Here is a 21,299-nt window from a genome sequence, read left to right as displayed (position 1 = left end):
AGGCAGGAGAATCGCTTGAACCCGGGAGGTGGAGGTTGCAGCAAGCTGAGATCGCACCACTGCACTCCAGCCTAGCGACAGAGCTAGACTCAAATAAATAAATAAAAAGCCACATATGACCCTTGTAGGGGGCTCTTCCCCATGAAGACCAGTCTTCTGGTGCTGGGATTTAGGGGCTTGGTCCGACCTCCTGGAGTGTGCTATGGGGAGCCGCTTAAAATTGCCTGGGGAAGGTGCTTTGCAAATGGGGCCTGGGTGCCGAGTCTCTGAGCTTTAATGGGCTTCTCTTACTTCCTGTTGTTCTTCATGGCAGTTCTGGGATGAATCAAATGGAACTTTGTGGTTGTGGTCTTCCACCCCATGCTGTTTAAGCAGATGCTTCTAACCAGTAGGCAGGGGAAGATGAGGGTCCTCTGGGAGGGGCTACTGCTGGAAGGGGTTGTCCCCCCGGAACCCTTCTCTTCCTCCAAAGAAAGACCTTTCTAAATGGTGTCTTAGGAGCCACAAAATGGCCTTGGGACAAGATGGGGCACCTGACGGTGAAGCCCGAGGACCCACACAGTGTTGGCAGGTGGCCCTCAACCCCATTGTCTTCTGCCCGCACGCCCGGGACCACTACATCCTTCTTGTTCCACTGATGTCACCCATTTCCCACCTGGGATGCCTATCTGGGCTGGCTTTGAAATGACAGCTAGCCTTCACCATTTCCTTCTTCCTGGTGTCTCCTGAATAAAAAGCTCACAAGCCCTTGTTGTCTTAGGATCTTTTCTGCTAACCAGCGTGGACAAAGGATGCGGTCAAAACAACAAAAACGGGGAGGTTGCACAGTTCAGAAAATCCCACACATTCTCAAGAAGGGTGTCCCTGGCAAGCTGAGACATAGCTGGGACATCACGCTTTCCTGGAGGGGAAGGCTCCCCGCCCCCATTCCTGCACAGCTGGGAAAATCTCTCCTGTTCCTCCTCCAGTCTTCTCACTCTCATTTGCTGGGCTGACCCCTGCTGGTATTTCAAGACTGTTTGGTGCCACTGTCTCTGAGGGATGGCCTCCGTCATCTGATTTAGATGCTTTTCTTTACGTTCTCATAGTGGCTTGTACTAATACTTGCTACCCCCTGTTGAAATTGTCACCAGGCCGGTCTAAGACCAGGCAGTCTGCTTTTGTCTCAGAAGGACACTTATTACCCCTTCCTGTTCACAGGTATTGAGTATTCTTACCATCATCTTTCCCTGCTGTGCTCACGGCAGACAATGCTAATCTATCATGACACTCTGAGGATCCCAGACCCAGCTGCATAATCATTCTCAGTCCAACACTCCAGGAACCAAGGGATCACAATCCCCTTCTAAGAGGAATCCAGCGTGTGTCTGGTCTTGGGCATTCCCTGGTAGGTGAGTAACCCTGTTCTCTCATCACTCAGTGCTTATCAGTTGCTGATCTGGCAGTAGGAGGATGAAACACAGTCAGCCTATTTTGTGTTCCTGTTCTCCTCAAGGGGTGAAGAGGCACCTGGAAACAACAGGAAGAGTTGTAGGATTAAAAAGGAAATCAAAGATTGAATGTAACTTTCATCTGGATGAAGCCAAAGGCAGACTTCCAGCCCTAAATTCTGACTGGTGGCTGACACAGGACATGGGTTCATGGTACCCTTCTAGAATGCAGCACAGACTACTGATGAGCAGTGCATGGCAAAGAAGCCAAGTGTCATTTGATGGCCTCAGCCTCTCAGCTGAGAAGCAGGGCACAGCTCATCCAGGCTAGGAAAACAGAGGCAAGTCCTGGAAAACTGCCTGCCTTTAACTAAGAGTTACTGGCCATCAAGTGTCTTTCCCAAAAAATAAATGTCAGGCAACCTTCTCAGTAGAGTGTGTGGAGGGATTGTCAGACTCTGGTGATGACTTCTGAGGGTCCCAAAGAGTGAAGTGATATTTACATAGCAAATTCAATGAGGGGGATTGTGTGCAGTGTAGGTGGAGGTTGGGGGCAGGTTTTGTAGGTTTGCCAAGCTCCGAGGGTCATACAATGTGCATGTCAAGTATAAGAAATCAAAGCCGTGGAAATGGTTGGAGGTGGTTCAGTTTGAGGTCATGTGTTTCTCAGCTCCTGTTGTGGAATTAGTGTGAGACCCAGAAGACTGTGGCCAAAGTTATTATGGACTCATGGTCTCCATGGAATCATCCCTCATGCCTTCTGCTCTCTGATCACATCCACACTCATGTCATCCTCATTCTTCCAAGGTGAGGTTACTTGCACTGCACAGGGGCTGATGAGAGAATGTCCTGCCAGGAAAAACCATCCCAAAGAGATTCTTTCCCCCTTGGCACTGTGTCTTGTATTTGCTCAGCAGCCCACATCCTGTTCTGCTCCAAACCTTGGGGCAAACTTCCCACAGGTTAATTTGAACTCCCCAAGATTAAAATCAAGCCCATATTCAGGAAACACTTAGGAGTCTTCGAGGTTCACCTAGAAGGAAGTTGGAAATTGTTCACTTATGTCAGTGCATTTGCAGTTGGGCAACAGCCAGATTGTTCATATGGCAATCAATCAAACACACCTAAGTTTTTCCCACAGATTAGCCATTGACCGTTAGCAAAAGCCCTCACTTCCTTATATTGATTTATAGCAGCAGTGGAAATATGCCACCCTAGAGGACACACCTCCTTTTAGCTAGGTACCTATAAATGTCAAGGATTTTCTATTCAATTAAGAACCCAGCAAAATGGGGATCTCCACGGTCATCCTTGAAATATGTCTATTATGGGGACAAGTTCTATCTACAGGTATTACGTTTAATTATTATATTCATTAATTTCTCTCTTGCAGACTCAATCATGGCAAATTATATATACTAGTTTCCATTTCAAGGGAAGTTTTATATCAAAGAGTGGGTAGCCCTTTGCTGATAATTCTAATTGTTTGCAGGTATTTGGGAGGAATGGCTCTTTTTTGTTTTGTTTCTGGCTGAGAAATATAAATGGTTGTAGTTAGAAAAAGCCAGTCATTATGTCAATGTTTTCAGTAAGTCATTCAACTAAAGGAATGATTGATTGGTCTTAGAAAAATCCCTGAAGTTCAGGAAAGGTGGATGTGTATTATTAAAGAGGCCCTCAAACTTTGCAGCAATTGGTTAAACACACAATTTGTGTGCTATGAAAATGGACAGAAAGGATTCCCACTGTAAATGCCCTTTATGCGGCTTCTTTCTACAGGTGTGTCTGGCTTGATGGCTAATATTTGCCGAGCAAAATCAGGTCAAGTAATTGAGCACAGACAAAATCATTAAGATTCCAAGTTTGTCTTGGAATTCCAAGTTTGTCTGTCATGCACAGCTTTAAACAAACACTTGAAGCCCAGTCACTCAAGCATAGCTGTATGTTCTTAGAGTCAGATGATAAACGTGAGAGAGCCATTGGCAGAGTGTGCTGATTGCTGAATCTCAATGGCATTTTGCAGAGATACTAGGGGAACAAGTGATTCTCAGTTTCCCTATTCTGTCTCTCTCTCTTCCTCTCTCTATGCCTCTGTCTGTCTCTCTCTCTGTATCTTTCTCTCTTATCTATTGTGTAGTTATTATCACCTTTTCTCTCCCCTCTCTCTCCCTGTTTCTGTCTGCCTCTCTGTTTCTCTCTTTCCGTATCTTTCTCTCTTTCCCATCTTTTGGGCAGCTATCACCTTTTCTCTCTCCTTCTCCCTCTGTTTCTGTCTCTGCCTTTCTGTCCCTGCCCCCCTCACCGTATCTTCCTGTCTCTCTCATCTATCAGGCAGTTATTACTTTTCCTTCCTCCTTCCTCCCTCCTCTCTGTTTCTCTCTCCATCTCTCTTTCTCTTTATTGGGGAGATGTTATCACCTTTCTCTCTGTCTCTCTCTTCAACTATTGGGCAACTATTATCACCTTCCTTCTCTCTCTCTCTCTCTCTCTCTATCTCTCTATCTCTCTCTCTCTGTTTCTCTTCATCTATCAGGCAGCTATTACCACCTTCCCTCCCTCTCTCTTTTTCTCTCTCGCTCTTTCTCCTCATCTATCAGGCAGCTCTTATCACCTTTCCTCCCTATTTCTCTCTCTCTCCCTTTGTTTCTATCTTCCTACCTTTCTTCCCTCCCTTTTGCTTTCTCTTCCTCTCTTTATTCATTTCTTTCTTCCTTCTTCTATATTTCCTACTGCCATTTTTTTTTCTTTTGTGTCACCTTTTGCTAGATTTATGAATTTCAGGAGACAGGGTAAAAACCACCTAATTTTCAGATAACTTCCAGAACTCTCACTCTCCCCCTAGGCTCAGTGGGGGAAGCTTTGAAGATTAAGGTTCATTTGGGAGGTTGCTTTCATGAAAGCAGCACCCCAAAATCCAGCCCTCACACCCGGGTGGTAGGGAGCAGGCCCACGCCCTGTGATGAGCGTGTGAAGGGGCTGGGGGTCACCAGACCCAGGACCTCAGGGGAGTGGAGACTGGGCATCCTCATCCTGCCTCCATCAGAAGCATCTGAAACTGGGAGGCTGCGTCCTCAGCCCCAGCTCTTGTCAGTACCAAGTTCACCCTCCAGATTGTCTCTGAACCATGACATGGAATTCGCGTCAGCCACTGCAGATGGAGTGAATTGCCCTGTCTTTATCCACAAAGGAACAACAGGCAGCAGTGCTGTTGGATTGAGGAAATTTGTAGTTTGCCCATGATGTTATGTGCATGCATATGGACAGACACGCACACATGTGCAAGCAGGCCTGTGTTTGCCGTTCAGAGGTGGGAATTCATGCTCTCTGAAATGGACCCGTATTCTTTTATTTAAATTTGCTAACATTCCTGAAGTTAGGAACAATTATTTCCACATTTCAGGTGGGGGAACTGAGGCTCAGAAAGGTTATTGACTTGTCCAAAGACAGCACTGGTGAGTGGCTGTGTTAGGGCTTGAATCTGGATCGAATTCATTAGCATTCAGATGATAGCTCTGGCCCTCTGGCCCACTGGCCCTTGCTGATCCTTGCAGGGAGCTGAGGTGATGAACTGAACCGTGGCGTCTTACTCAGTGCTTGGAGCCTGGTCACAGAGCTTTGCGCTGGAAGTACCAAGGTGGCAAGCACCTGTCAGCTTTGGTCTTCACACAAACTCTTGAGAATGCCCAGGTTTGTGCTGGGCAGGAAGGGCTGTGGTACCCACTGGCTGGCCCCAGCAATGCCCCTCCTCTGCCACTTGCCCGCTGTGGAGCCTCTGCGAGTCTCAGTTTACTCATTTATAAATGGGGGTTATGTTCCAACCCATGCAGTGTCTGGCACATGGACAGAGCCTCAGAACCATTTAGTGTTGCTACTCTAGACATTTTCCTCATGTTTTATCCAAAAGCAGCTTCCTAAAAGTAATGTGAACTCTTGAATTGGATCCTGGAACAGAAAAGGAAAAACTGGTGAAATCCAGATAAAGCCTGGAGTAAACTCAGTAGGAAGGTACCCGTGTTTGTTTGTTAGCATGAGAATTACTTGAACTCAGGAGGCGGAGGTTGCAGTGAGCTGCGACTGTGCCACTGCACTCCAGCCTGGGTGACAGAGGGAGACTCTGTCTCAAAAAAAAAAAAAAATAAAAATAAAAATAAAAAATAAAAAAAATAATAATAATAAATCATTTTCCAGAAGTGATTCTTACTTCTACCAGGAAAAAACAAGAGTAGCAATTCCTGCACTTTCACCAGCTCTGAAGTTACTGTTCAAAAATCTTGGCTGAACTGCTGGATGAAAAAATGCCATAGAGTCATTTAAGTTTGCATTTCTTAATCTACAGTGAGAGTGAACATTTTTAAGCCATCTGTACTCCTTTTCTTTGAATTGCTTATGTATTTTGTCCAATTTTGGGGAAAGTTAGTGTTTTCTTTATTGATTTATATAAACTCTATATATTTGGGATACTTATACTTTGCCATTATATTGATGACAAATATTTTCCCAGTTTGTAGTTTGCCTTTTAATCTTGATTTTTTTCTGCACACATATTTTATATTTTTATGTAATTAAATATACTGCTGTTTTCCTTTGTGATTTCTGCAATTGATTTTTTTTTTTTTTTTAGATGGAGTCTTGCTCTGTTGCCCAGGCTGGAGAGCAGTGGTGTGATCATCGCTCACTGCAACCTCTGCCTCCCGGGTTCAAGCAATTCTCCTATCTCAGCCTCCCGCGTAGCTGGGACCACAGGCGCCCACCACCACACCTGGCTAATTTTTGTATTTTTAGTAGAGATAGTGTTTCACCATGTTGGCTAGGCTGGTCTCGAACTCCTGAGCTCAGGTGATCCACCTACCCCAGCCTCCCAAAGTGCTGGGATTACAGGCATGAGCCACCACACCCAGCTGATTTCTTCTATTGATTTTAAATCTAGAAATTTCTAACAGGAATCAGATAAAAATGTAACTAGTTTCTTATTTTTGTGCCTTTAAAAAATAGTTCTTGAGTTCTGAAAATTATTTTACTTTCTGGTGTGAGTTATATCTGACTTAGGTTTTTTCTATATTTTAATTTTTATAGCTTTAGTTTAGTTTATCTCACTTTATTTTACTAATTTTGAGCAAATGTTTTTGAACACTGACTACGTGGCAAACACTGTACTAAACACTTATGTTTTCTGATTTTGTCTTCACAATAACCTTATGAAGTAGCATAATCACCCTTTTACAAATGAGGAAACGAAGACTGAGGAGGTCGCATGGCTTGTCTGTGTTCAGAGAAAAAATACAGGGCGGGTCTAGAACTTGAACCCCGGTCACCTGCCTCCCAAGTCCATGGGGAACTCAGGTTCTCCCATCCCATTTCCATCCTCCTAACACCCTGCCCTGTCAGTATTTTTTATTTTTCAAGAATGTATCAGTTATTTTTAGCCTATTCATTTGTCCTGGTGAACTTTAGAATTATTTTCTGAAAGAACTAGTCAAACAAAGAAAAACCCTTTGATAAAAATTATATGAAACCTATGAATTAGTTTTGAATGATCAACATTTCTATGCTCAGTGTCGCCATCCAGAAACCTGGTTCTTCTCTGTCTGCCATGAGGCGCTCAAGAAGTTTTGTAGTTTGTAGCTTAATTCTTAGGAGGTTGTTTCGAAGGAGTAGTTCGTTCATAGTGTCTCTGCCTCCTTAGTGCTAATTTTAACCTGGACCTTCCCCTTTGCCTGGCTTTCCTCTGCCCATCCTGCCTGGTATAGCTCAGTGATTGACTTGAGGGTCAATCACATGTGACCTTCTGCTGTCCTCCTGAACATCCGTCCATTGGAGCCCTTAGTTTGCTATGCTCTACTTGCTTACCTGCATGTTTGCTGCAGCTACTAATTGCTTATCTGTACGTTTCACTCACTAGAGCCTAATTCCAAAGGGCAGTGGAGGCGTCGTATAATCTCAATATTCTCCCCGCCTGGTGGAAGAGCATCTATTATAGCCACAGCTCAGTATGTGGTTGTAAATGAATTCTTCCTTACCACACTAATAACATTGCTGCTACTGTTCCCTTTACACATGCTGTAGAACAGCATTTTTCAAGCTTAGTGTGTGTTAGAATCATGGGAGTGCTTCTGAAAACAGTGTTGAGTGCCACCTCTGAAGTTCCTGACTTTGTAAGTCTGGGCGAGGCTAAGACTTTACATTTTCATCAAGTCCCCAGGTGCTGCCTGATGCTTCATGGAACCCACTTTGAGAATCATTTCTCAAGAAGAACTCTTTTCTTTTTTTTTTTTTTGAGACGGAGTCTTGCTCTGTCGCCCAGGCTGGAGTGCCGTGGTGCGCAATCTCGGCTCACTGCAAGCTCTGGTTCCGGGGTTCACGCCATTCTCCTGCCTCAGCCTCCCAAGAAACTGGGACTACAGGCACCCACCACCACGCCCAGCTAATTTTTTGTGTTGTTTAGTAAAGACGGGGTTTCACCATGTTAGCCAGGAAGGTCTCGATCTCTTGACCTCGTGATCCACCTGCCTCGGCCTCCCAAAGTGCTGGGATTACAGGCATGAGCCACTGTGCCTGGCCTAAGAAGAACTCTTCTCTAATGTAACTGAGACAGGTAGTTGATGGGTTATTCAAAAAAGTTGTTTAAAACGGGAAATCAGAAAATAGGATCTACACACTTTAGATGTTTCGTTTTAACTTAAAACATGTAATCCATACATTGATTCCCTAATTTGTTGATGTAGGCATTTCTCTCTGCAGGGATCTTCAGTAGTTCTGCAATGCTTTTCTGGCATAAACCACACCCATTATGCATCATCTATTATTTCTAATTTTAGTTTCTCTAAAGAGGAACCTGGCATTAAAAACATTTGCAAAGCAAATAAAAGTGCAAAAGTTCTATTGTTTTATTTACCTTTCTTCTACTTATTTTTATTTTCTTTCTTCTACTGAATAAACTAAGTTGCTAAAAAGCGTTCTGCCTTATCTTTATAGAAAGACATCTTTCTTTTTGTACTCATATTTCATTAATGTATTTAATATTTAATTTAATTTCATGCCAAGTACCACTGGCACAAATACGTTTGGGACTCACATCTGACTCTAGATGACCACGCATTGCAGTTGGTTGGAGTGGAAACTGCCAGGTGTGCCAAATGTGCTTGGCCCACCCACACTAGTGCTCAGCAGGTTACAGAGGTTGAAGGGCTTCAGTTGACCTGGCTGGGGTTTAGTTAAAGGTCGGTGAAGAGAGCTTCCTGCCTACTGCCGCCTCTGGGGTACCTTTCATCCAGAGTTAACAGATTCCTCAAATAAAAATACAGGATACCCACTTAAATGTGAATTTTGGATACAAAATAATTTTTTTTTGTATAAGTTTGTCCCATGCAATATTTGGGACGTACTTACATTTAAAAAGTATTTCTTGTTGATCTGACATTCAAGTTTAACTGGACGTCCTGTATTTTATCTGACAATCCTATTTTTACCCCATTTTCTCTTGACACATGTCTATATCTCCTTCCATACCTACGTGAAATATCCACTTCTCTGGGTAGTTCCTGCTCAGAGGGGCCCCGTGAATTGCTCCCTCTGATGTTTCTACTTCTCCTCTACTCTGGGCCCCACTTAGGCCAAAACCCAAGTTATCAGGCACCAAACTGTGTCTGCCCAAGTGGCCTGTGAGCTCCGGAGGGCTGAGTCTTACCTTTTAGGACAAATTCCTTCTTTTCTCCCTGACGTTTAATGCTTCATGGAGCAGTCAGAGATTATTCCATATTCACTGAGTGACTTAATTAACAAGTGACAAACCCAGTGAACCCCCAAACTAAAATGTAGTGTTGCCTCCCTCTCCTGCTTGAATTAAGAAGGGTGTCAGATCTAACTCTTGTTTTCAGCTGACCTCTCATTTGGCCTTTTTGCTTTGCAATTTCAGCAGCAGTAAGCGTGAGACACGCCACAGAAACTGGTTTTCAGGAGACTCGGGTGATGACTGGTAATGCTATATCTAAGCTCTGGGGCTGGGGAGTGGTGCTGCCCAAGACTACCCCCAAGGAATCAGGAGGGTCTGCTGCAGAAAATCCTGCTGGGTTTTGTTTTAAAAGAAAATACATATATAGACATATATGTGTACATCTCAAATATATGTCTTTTTCTGATATATATATATATATATATATATATATATATATATATATATATATATATTTATATTTGAGACAGGGTCTTGTTCTGTTGCCAGGGATGAGGTGCAGTGGCCTAGACATGGCTTACCATAGCCTCGACCTCCCAGGTTCAAGCCTTTCTCCTCCCTCAGCCTCTGGAGTAGCTGGGACCACAGGTGCACACCACTATGCCTGGCTATTTTATTTTATTTTATTTAACTTTTGTAGAGACAAGTTCTCGCCATGTTGCCCAGGCTGGTCTGCAACTCCTAGGCTCAAGCAATCCTCCTGCCTTGGCCTCCCGAAGTGCTAAGATTACACATGTGAGCCACTGCATCCAACTGCTGCTAGGTTTTAGACATAGGGCAGGGAGAGCCTCCTTTAATGGGGTCACCAATGTTGGGCCCTTCAGCCCCTTCCTCCTTCCAGCTGACAGGCCCTGGGCCTCCATGCCCACCCCTGCCTATGCATACCTCCTGCCTCTGATCTCTGCCCCCAGGCTGCCCCACTGGGTGTCTGGGGGATTGTACCCAGTCACCAGGGCAGCAGAGGCACATGAGTACAGCAGCATCTAACTGAGGACCTTTGGATATAATCCCTTATTTTTTTTTTCTTTTCTAGAATTTGCAACACATCTTGAAACCTCTACCCTAGTTAATACTTCAAATGATAACTGCCTCCACTCAGTATTTCCTCATCTTATTATAGTCCTGTGTGTGTATGTGAGCACCTGTTTGTACAAAAGCATAGGCCATGAGTTGGGTCAAATGTTTCAAATGTTAAAAAATATATAGCAGAAGGCAGAAGCGTGAAATGGTTAAGAGCAATAGCTTGAGGACATGTCCTGCTCTGTCACTTGCGAGTCAGTTGACGAGCAAGTGGGTGACCTTCTTGAGCCTCAGTCTCTCCATGGAGTTGTGTTGAGAATGAGCTAAGATGATACGTGTGAAGCTCTTGTACATGATCTGAGGTTCCCGTGTTAGCAGATGCCCAAAATCATCTGCCATGACTAAGCTTTCGAGATTGGCACCTTGGGGCATGAGGGACTGGGGAGAAGAGGTATCAGGAGTGTGGAAGTGTGAAGCGCAGGGTTACAGGCACCTTAGAAGCAAGCCTAGCTCTCCCAGTGATACCTGGAGGGCTATTTTGTTTTCTGAAGGGAGCCCATCTGGAGTAATTCCCATCACAGTGCTGGGCTCACGTGGGGCACTTCCATTGGCGAGAAAAGGAGTTGCCGTGGGCAGGACAGGTTCTTCATAATTGGAACCTTACTTGAAAGGTCAGGCCAGAGGCACAGTGGAACTCGAAACTGATGATGCCACCAGGCCCCCTCAAGACGCAAGGTTGGCCAAACTCTACTGAAGGGTCAGGAAAGTTGAGCTTAAGTTCAAACAGGAAAACACACTGAGAAATCTGGGTTTCGGATCGTCGGTTCTTTTTGGGGTCCTTGCTCACAGTGTAGGGCAAGGGACAGAGAAGTGAAGTCTCTGTATCTCCCTCTAGATTTGACCCTGAGGCTGGTGAATGGAGGTGACCGGTGTAAGGGCTGGGTGGAGGTCAGGTGCCATGGTTCCTGGGGCACCATGTGTGATGACTTCTGGGACATCAATGATGCCAACGTGGTCTGCAGGCAGCTCGGCTGTGTCAGCCCCAGGAAGTGGCTGGTTTTGGCCAAGGCTCAGGGCCGATTGTCCTGGATGACATACGCTGCTCAGGATACGAGTCTTACCTGTGGAGCTGCCCCCACAATGGCTGGCTCTCCCATAATTGTGGCCACAATGAAGATGCTGGTGTCATCTGCTCAGTTGGGCCTCCAAGAGATAATACAAATGTGTAGCACAGGGCAGAGTAATAATAGTCATTATACCTATTCCTCCTTAAACTTCAGTTTCTCCAAAAGGAAAATGGAAATAATACTAATATCTTGGGTAACTTATTTTACCTCTAAGTGCTTCAGTTTACGTCTCTATAAGCCAAGAGGAAAAGCCCTACCATCGCGAGTTGCCATAAAGACAAAATGAGATAATACAGGTGAAATGTTTAAAACACTGAGTGGTAGAAATTGTACAATCAGTCATCATTATCATTGATACTACTATAGTACCTAACCCTTGCGGTTTGCTGACTTTGTGCCAGTTAGTAGGATGAGAATTTCATCTGCGTTGTCCCCTTTAATTCTCCCAGTAACCTTATGAAAGGTAGGAAGTCTCAATAAATGATTATCTCTGTCATTTTATGGGAAAGAAAAGGCATTTTCATCGCCCATTGTCTCTGTCAACACATCACTTGACTTTTTAGAATTAAATGACCAAGTAATTGCTGATCTGAACTTTTAGCAATTTCATTCAGTTCATTGAAAGCTAGCAAATTAATTCAAAGCTCTCAAACTCAACTCCTCAGGCCTATAAATAAAAGCTGGATGGGCTAATTTTTTCAAAGAAATAAGAAAAGCAACGAGTCTCACATTTGTGCACAAGCCTAATCTGCTTTTCCACTGTGATGAAGGGTTGATTGTATTTTAGTAAAATAACAAAGTATCTTCAGCAGGAAATATACAGGAGCAAATGTACAAGTTATTACCGAGTGTTTCATTAAACTTATTTTTAAGATATTGAGAGCCCTTTTTTTTAAATCGCCACATTTCCTGGGGCTGGTTTAGTATTTCGCCTTGTATATGCTAAAGACTCAGGAAATTGTTATCAATTTGAATTACATTTCAAAAACAGACTATAGATCTGTTGATGGTGATTTATGTGTAGCCTCTACAACTCTAGTTCACAGCCCACTGTATTGGTTTGAAGGTGGGTGTTTTGGTCAGGATTCCTGTGGGTGAAACACATGTGTCTGATTTTTCTTTTATTTCTTTTCAGCTTCTGAATCATCTCATCTCACAATACCCAGTAAGTACTTTGAAAAGAACATCCTGTATTAGTCTATGATTTTAAAAAATCCTATATAGTTATTTATATCTTAAGAATAAACGCTGCTGCACTGAACTTTAATGAATGGTATAAGGACTGAGTAAAACTTTGATTTGTGTCCCTTCTTGAAATACAAAGGCAATAGAAACTTCTTTTAGTACAGCATAAATGGATTATAAATTGTGTTCTTTTTCAATGTTATTTTGTCTCTGCCTTAAACTTCAGTGCACGTCAGAATCAACTAGAGTATTTGTTCGAATAGGTCCTTGGAATTCCTCCCTCCAGAGACCCTGATTTGGAGGGCCTGAGGTGAGGCTCAAGAATCCTCAGTTTTATAGAACCACACGAGGTTCTATAGTGTGGTTTGCAGACCACACTTTGAGAAACCATCCTGCATGGCCCAATACTGAATTAAACTTTGGTGTCTGCAATGTAATTTTGGAAGCACTACTTTGCTCAGAATTTACAAAGAAAGTGACAGAAGGGGTGTGTGTATGTGTGTGTGTGTGTGTGTCCTTTAAGTGCTGCCTACTTTTATTTATTGTCAAGTGAATTTAAATTTTTAACATTTTCCCAAACAGTTCTTGGCTACATCGTAAGTTTGACTTGTTGATATTAAAGACTTTTTCATGAGCAGATTGGTAACACTGAACCTTTAACATTGACTTCTCAAAATGGCCTCGACATCCTTGCCACCTCATCTGGCGAACCCCAGTCCTCCTAGGAGCCTTCTAAGCAGGAGAGCCCACAGCTTGGGAACACGTTCCCTGCCTTCAGGGATGACGCATCAACTGATCACACAGGCACAATGACAAAGTGTAAAAAGTGCTGGAGCCAGAGGTGCATGGCAGGAGAGGTGTGAGCAGCCCATCTGGGAGAGCAACCCTGAGGAAGTCACAGGGAGCTGAGGTCGGGAGCAGGTGCAGGAGTAGCCAGGCAGAGTGGGGAAGGAGAGTATTTGCCTCTTACCCCAGGCACTATTGTTAGGAACTTGAAAGAAACAGACATGGACTTAGGTTGACTGAGGCCACTGTCCCCCAGCAACCATATACTCTCCTCCCTGCTCAGTTACCCTAATGTGTATCTAGTCAGGGTGATGCTCTGATGGGAGGTTCTCCTGAGGTCCCATTTCTCTGTCTGTGTTCTTGATACACTTGCTGAAGCTCTAGGGAAAAAGACTGCTGATCAGTGAAGTTTTGAAAGTGGTGCTTGCCTTTGGTGGCGGGAAAATATTGGTCTTTGGGGATAAAGGGGTGAAGAGCGGGTGTGTGCGCAGCTGTGGTCAGTCTTGGTTCTTATTTGCTTTCTAAGTCCTTGTCTAAATCTGGAGGGAGAGGGCAGGGGCAAGTCTGCAGATATAATCAATGAGGAAATCTCTGGGGAGCTCATTCTTGGTCGTGTCTCGAACCGACACATTAAGCAATGAACAATCCACCACTACATCCACTTTGTGGCATCCTCTACCTCCTCCACACTATCCCCTCGGGCTGTCCCCATTCACTTGGGGACAATGAGACTCCATGGCAAGGGCTCACATGAGGCTCCCATCCACAAAATCCTTAAACCGTGCTGAGACAGAGGCAGACTATAGGGCAGAAAAGATAGTGCCTGAGAGTGTGAGATAAGCTGTGTGCTTGTGGTGGATGAAGGGGAAGGGCTTACCACCTCCTTAAAGATGAAAACTGTGAGGATCAAAATGGTCTTATCTTGAATGGTGCTGCAAAGTCAATAGTAAAGCAATGTGGAGCTTTGGTCAAGGCTGCTGGGTGACTTCCCATTGAAGACCCACCTCTGGTGGGCTATGGAAAGTAGGTTGGCATGGACCACCTTCCTTGCATCAGCTAGAACCACAAGGAGTGGGTTGGTAGCAGACAGTGGTTTTGCAGGAGGCAGTACACGGGAAAATGGTGGACAGGGATGTTACAATCTGTGTGTCCTTGCCTACTCTGTAAACATCTGTGCCTCAGTTTCTCATCGATAAGTGCAGATGACAGGGTTTATGGGAGGGTTAAAAGTGATAACATATATAAATAGTAAAACGGTATTATCTTCAAGAAATTATGAAGACACAGTAAGTCTTCAATGAATGTTTGCTTAGGTTCTCTTCCCGTAGTGCTTCTCCTCTTAGGCTTCTCTCCCAGCATCATTGGAGTAGCCTACTTGGTAGATATGGGCTGGCTTGATGATACCTTGCCTATTTTTATGTTCAAGCTCTTCATCAGCAGGTACATTTCTCACCTTCATGAGATTTGTGGCAGTGACTAAGTCCAAATGGAAAGGCACCAGAACTCTTGGAAAATGCTTAGATCTTTGGGAAATACCTTGACAGATCTCTTTGTGGCTTCTGGTTGGGCCATTCTGATGGCTTAGCTATGTTGGACACTGATCCCCAGTGGTAGAGACCAGCCTATCTCCATTTCCTGGAAAACAAACAAGTGGAAGCTTCTCCCTTCAGACAATGTACCACCATTCCTACAATGGCAGCTGGAGTAATCTATAGCTATGTGGTTGATTCTTGGAAGACTACAAATTGGTCTCAATATGTGCAGAAAGTTCTATTCAAAATGTGTGGACAGCAGAACCAGGAACAACTTCAATGTTCTGTTCCATGCGGTGGATGAGCCTTGTCAAGGCTCTGGAGCTCTGAGTTTCTGAGCTGGATGAGTTTGACTGCCATGGGATTAAGCAGGATACTTGGGGCCTGGCAGTGGGAATTGCATGGTGTCATGTAGACTGTGTTTAAATGACAGAGTGTTGAATGGAAGGCTCTCTCAGGCACATCTGTCAGCTTGTCCTTGAGTGTGGGAGCAGGGATGGCATGTCAGAAATGAGGTGGGGATGTTCTGGTACAGATGTTCCCTAGTTCACTATCTTTGTTGAAAGAATGTTCCGGTTTCTGGTTTCTTTTTTTATTTTATTTTTAAGTTTTTTATTATACTTTAAGTTCTAGGGTACATGTGCATAACGTGCAGGTTTGTTACATATGTATACATGTGCTATATTGGTGTGCTGCACCCATTAACTCGTCATTTACATTAGATCTATCTCCTAATGCTATCCCTCCCCTCTGCCCCCACCCCACGACAGGCCCCATTGTGTGATGTTCCCCTTCCTGTGTTCAAGTGTTCTCATTGTTCGATTCCCACCTATGAGTTAGAACATGTGGTGTTTGGTTTTCTGTTCCTGCGATAGTTTGCTGAGAATGATAGTTTCCAGCTGCATTCATGTCCCTACAAAGGACATGAACTCATCCTTTCTTATGGCTGCATAGTATTCCATGGTGTATATGTGCTACATTTTCTTTATCCACTCTATCATTGATGGACATTTGGTTCCAAGTCTTTGCTATTGTGAATAGTGCTGCAGTAAACATGTGTGCATGTGTCTTTATAGCAGCATGATTTGTACTCCTTTGGTTATAAACCCAGTAATGGCATGGCTGGGTCAAATGGTATTTCTAGTTCTAGATCCCTGAGGAATAGCCACACTGTCTTCCACAATGGTTGAACTAGTTTACAGTCCCACCAACAGTGTAAAAGTGTTCCTATTTCTCCACATCCTCTCCAGCACCTGTTGTTTCCTGACTTTTTAATGATTGCCATTCTAACTGGTGTGAGATGGTATCTCATTGTGGTTTTGATTTGCATTTCTCTGATGGTAAGTGATGATGAGCATTTTTTCATGTGTCTGTTGGCTACATAAATGTCTTCTTTTGAGAAGTATCTGTTCATATCTTTCACCCACTTTTTGATGGGGTTGTTTGTTTTTTTCTTGTAAATTTGTTTGCCTTCTTTGTAGGTTCTGGATATTAGCCCTTTGTCAGATGAGTAGATTGCAAAAATTTTCTCCCATTCTGTAGGTTGCCTGTTCACTCTGATGGTAGTTTCTTTTGCTGTGAAGAAGCTCTTTAGTTTAATTAGATCCCATTTGTCAAATTTGGCTTTTGTTGCCATTGCTTTTGGTGTTTTAGACATGAAGTCCTTGTCCATGCCTATGTCCTGAATGGTATTGCCTAGGTTTTCTTCTAGGGTTTTTATGGTTTTAGGTCTAACATTTAAGTCTCTAATCCATCTTGAATTACTTTTCGTATAAGGTGTAAGGAAGGGATCCAGTTTCAGCTTTCTAAATATGGCTAGCCAGTTTTCCCAGCATCATTTATTAAATAGGGAATCCTTTCCCCATTTCTTGTTTCCGTCAGGTTTGTCAAAGATCAGATGATTGTTGATGTGTGGTATTATTTCTGAGGGCTCTGTTCTGTTCCATTGGTCTATATCTCTGTTTTGGTACAAGTACCATGCTGTTTTGGTTACTGTAGCCTTGTAGTATAGTTTGAAGTCAGGTAGCGTGATGCTTCCAGCTTTGTTCTTTTGGCTTAGGATTGTCTTGGCAATGTGGGCTCTTTTTTGGTTCCATATGAATTTTAAAGTCGTTTTTCCAATTCTGTGAAGAAAGTCATTGGTAGCTTAATGGGGATGGCACTGAATCTATAAATTACCTTGGGCAGTATGGCCATTTTCACAATATTGATTCTTCCTATCCGTGAGCATGGAATGTTCTTCCTTTGTTTGTGTCCTCTTTTATTTCATTGAGCAGTGGTTTCTAGTTTTCCTTGAAGAGGTCCTTCACATCCTTGTAAGTTTGATTCCTAGCTATTTTATTCTATTTGAAGCAATCGTGAATGGGATTCACCCATGATTTGGCTCTCTGTTTGTCTGTTATTGATGTGTAAGAATGCTTGTGATTTTTGCACATTGATTTTGTATCCTGAGACTTTGTTGAAGTTGCTTATCAGGTTAAGGAGATTTTGGGCTGAGACGATGGGGTTTTCTAAATATACAATCATGTCATCTGCAAAGAGGGACAATTTGACTTCCTCTTTTCCTAATTGAATACCCTTTATTTCTTTCTCCTGCCTGATTGCCCTGGCCAGAACTTCCAACACTATGTTGAATAAGAGTGGTGAGAGAGGGCATCCCTGTCTTGTGCCAGTTTTCAAAGGGAATGTTTCCAGTTTTTGCCCATTCAGTGTGATATTGGCTGTGGGTTTGTCATAAGTAGCTCTTATTATTTTGAGATACGTTCCATCATGAATGTTCTGGTTTCTACTGTGAGTTTCATCTTCATTTTCAGGGATGCGTAGCCACGTGGTTTCAGTGGCCCCCTTCCTAAGCCATCAGGGCAGCTGGGGGAGCCCATCATGGAGCTCACATTCAGACTGTTGAGGCAGGTGAAGAGGTTCTCTGACATACAGCAAGTCCTGTCACTGGCCTGTTGGTTCCATTAGAGAATTCAAATCTCTGAACCATGATTGTCACTGCTATCAGGACCCACGTTTACAAAGAATCTGAAGAGCCGGGCATGGTGGCGCATACCTATAGTTCCAGCTACTCCAGGGCTGGAGGCAGGAGGCTCACTTGAACCTAGGAATTTGAATCCAGCCTGGGCAATACAGCAAGACTCTGTCTCTAAAAATAAAATAATAATCTGTCAAATGCCTTAATCCTCCTTTTACCAGGAAGTAAAAAGAAAAGGAATAATGAAAGAAAGTTGTTGGATTGTTAATAAAAATTTAAACATAGCAGACCTTTTTGTATCACATAGATTTTGGTATATAAACATCACAAAAGACAAAAGAATACCATCACAGGTCTTTTTTTCTAGCAAAATAAGATGATTGAAGTTCTTGCTGTAAAATATCATGTGATGAAATCCCTATCAAAGTGGGTAAGAGTACTGTATTTTATTTTTGTCCTTAGAATTGTATCATTGGCTCCTGGATTCTTGAATTTAAGAAATTCATCTAGGATATCATCATCTGAGGACTCACAGTCTGAGATTTTTGTTGTACAATCAATTCTACCATTATTTGTATCTGGAGTGCTATATCTTGTATCTTTATGTTCCTCTTCTGGTTCATCTAATTATTGCAAAAACATCTTCCTTTGTCAGTTTTCTTCTCTTTGCTATCACAAGTAGAAAATGAAAAAATTCTAATTCCTAATTGCATTCAATGAAAGCTAAAAGCAGACTATGAAGAAAGTATCTCTAGTCTTAAAAAAATCTTCTTGAAAGATAATACAATACTTTGGGCATGGAAGAATTATGACTTATTTCACTCGTTCATCTTCCTTCTAGGCAACTTGACCATTCTATCATTTTCTTACTATTTAATAATTGATGAATAATGATGCAATAATTTATTGGATGACAAAATAGTGAAATGTTTCAAGATATAGAAAAAATAAAATCAGGAGCCAATAATGAATCTTGGATTTATAAAAGGATCTAATGGATTCATATGGTGATTACAAGATAGAATGAGTTTTATCCTTTAAAAAAATGAATAAATGTTGTCTCTGATCTTTGAAAGACCTCTAAAATATATAAAAGTTGTGAAATATCAACAATCACAAGTATAGTTAGAGTTGCTCAAAAAGAAACTCAAAAGCTACAGTTGAGTCCGACGGACCTTGTCCAGCCTCACTGAATATAAAGATCTAGGGATCTCTAGATTTCCATTTGCTTCAAGATAGAATAAAATGTTTTCAGGTTATGGGTCAGAAGGAACAGAATATCTGACACTAACATATTTTCTTATTTAGGGGGCATCCGAGTGGTTGTTGTCAATGCCAGCTATACTCATATTTCAGACTGGACAACCAGCTTAAGCTGTCTTCTCTTGTCCAGCCCTTCTTTCCAAGCATAGATTACATCCTGTAGCTATAAGCTGTAGCGTTAGGGGCCTAGTAAAGAGACATATGTGCTTCATTACATCTAAAATGATCGAACTCCTCATATCCAATCCCCTTGCTTTAATTTGCTATTGCAAAATTCATTTAGCAAGAACGTCGGAGACACACAAACCCAAGATTGAGCCACAGCGCCCTCTGGTGTGATTGTACGGTGAAGCGAAAGCCAATTTCTGTGACTCATAGGAAATCATTTCTAAACAGTGTTTCTAAGACGAATTTGCGTTCTTTCCAGGTGAGTGGATCCCAAGTACTGCAGACTACGGTAAGACCTTTTCTTCATTCGTCTTCCCCGGTGGGGTTGGCCAGTTCTCCTCTGCTGCTGTTGGCTAGTTGAGGCTGAGCACAGCCCAGGTCACAGAGCAAACACCCGCCTTGCGAACGCAGGAATGCCGGGGAGACAGGAGACGTGGGTGCCAAGACCTGGGGCGTATCCCAAGTGCACACTGGGTCAATCCCAGCTGTCGTTCCCTTTCCTCTTGTTCTCTGACTCTCAGTCATTTATCAGATGAGGTTAGCTTCAGTTTGGTGTGAGGAGAGATAGTTGAAAATAAAGGTCAGTACCTTTTCCTTCCTTCCTTCCTTCCTTCCGTCCGTCCGTCCGTCCGTCCGTCCGTCCGTCCGTCCTTCTTGGCGGAGTCTCGCTCTGTCGCCAGACTGGAGTGCAGTGGTGCAACCTCGGCTCACTGCAATCTCCGCCTCCCAGGTTCAAGCAATTTTCCTGCCTCAGCCTCCAGAGTAGCTGGGACTACAGGCACGCGCCACCACGCCCAGCTAATTTTTGTATTTTTAGTAGAGATGAGGTTTCACCATGTTGGCCAGGATGGTCTCGATTTCTTGACCTCGTGATCCACCCACCTCGGATTCCCAAAGTGCTGGGATTACAGGCGTGAGTCACTGTGTCCAGCCCACCTTTCTTTTCACTAATAATGACAGGTATCTTGAAGATAACTAAACTCTACCAAGTACTTGCTATATACCATGCGTAAAATGATTTTCATGTATGAAATGAATGGATATATTTTAAAAATACTTAAAATATCACCTGGCACACAGTAAGTGCCCAACTAATGCACATAGTGAGTGCTATTGTCATGAAATCTTCCCAAGAACACTTTGAGGTAAGTAATATGATTATGCCCATTTTGCAGATGGGAAAACCAGGGCACAGTTAGCTAATTTGTCAATATTTCTATGTCTAAGATTATGTGTCTGGTGAGTAGCAGGGCAGAGATTTGAGCCTAGGATGGGTGCCTCCTCCTACCCCTGTCCTGGTCTTTGACTTTGGCTAAATGTCCCCGCCTCTCCAGTGAGAGTGTGCAGACTTTTGTGCCTAAGTTTGATTTTTCAGGGTCTTCTATGTGTTCACTTAAGATGACTCTGCTCCTGGGCCCTTGGCCCTGTTGAGGTCAGTCCCTCCCTTTCCAAAACATGACTTGAGAGATTCAGAAATGGCCTGGGAAAGGCAGCTTTCTGACCAACACCCAGCAAGGGAGAGTCTGAGGCAGGGACACTGAGCTCTTTTCTGGAAGGACCATTCACAGGGTGACCAGGAGGGGGCGCATTGCCCTGCTGCACCTCTAGGTTCATCTCTGTACCAGAAGAGGTGCAGATGGCATAGAAGATAGCGTGTTTAGCTCCTAAGAGGAGCTCTTCCGAATAAGGCCTCAGGTCTGAACAGGCATCTCCTCCGTGGATTATGTCCCTGAATCTGGGGAGGGACAGAGCATGGGAGGTCCTGAATGTATTTTGGGGATGCCCTGAAGATGGTGCAGCTGGCCTTTCCTCCCTCTGGGAGAAAAAGCAACCTGCCCCCTTCCCTTGCATCCCATTCCAGCCTCTCACTCTGTGACCACAAGTTTCTCATAATCTCAAACTCACCATTGAAAAGCCACACCCAGGATCTGGCTGGTACTCTCAGGATGGTGGGCTGTACCCCTCAGGACCTGTGCCTCTTTTCCTCACACCATCAATGCAGCTTACCCCAGTGGGTGGTCTAGTGGCATTGTGTCAGGCAGGAACATGGTACTTATTGACTTCCCAGCATGGCCAGCTCTG

General features: G+C 43.5%; 1 protein-coding gene across 1 annotated transcript in view; it reads left to right on the top strand.

The window, feature by feature from the left end:
- The first annotated feature begins 2,719 nt into the window (after positions 1–2,719).
- The window catches only part of LOC105471399 (deleted in malignant brain tumors 1), a 93,823-nt gene continuing 75,243 nt past the window's right edge, over positions 2,720–21,299 (top strand). Inside the window, exons 1-4 of the mRNA XM_071068709.1 lie at positions 2,720–2,780; positions 9,343–9,402; positions 12,442–12,471; positions 19,477–19,506. Of these exons, the coding sequence (XP_070924810.1) occupies positions 2,720–2,780; positions 9,343–9,402; positions 12,442–12,471; positions 19,477–19,506 (181 nt within the window). The remainder of the gene's footprint in view (positions 2,781–9,342; positions 9,403–12,441; positions 12,472–19,476; positions 19,507–21,299) is intronic.

This window comes from Macaca nemestrina, chromosome 9 (genome assembly GCF_043159975.1).
Source record: "Macaca nemestrina isolate mMacNem1 chromosome 9, mMacNem.hap1, whole genome shotgun sequence".
In the NCBI taxonomy this organism is placed as follows: domain Eukaryota; kingdom Metazoa; phylum Chordata; class Mammalia; order Primates; family Cercopithecidae; genus Macaca; species Macaca nemestrina.
The sequence above is the reverse complement of the archived record's forward strand: the minus strand, read 5'-3'. Positions and strand labels throughout refer to the sequence as shown.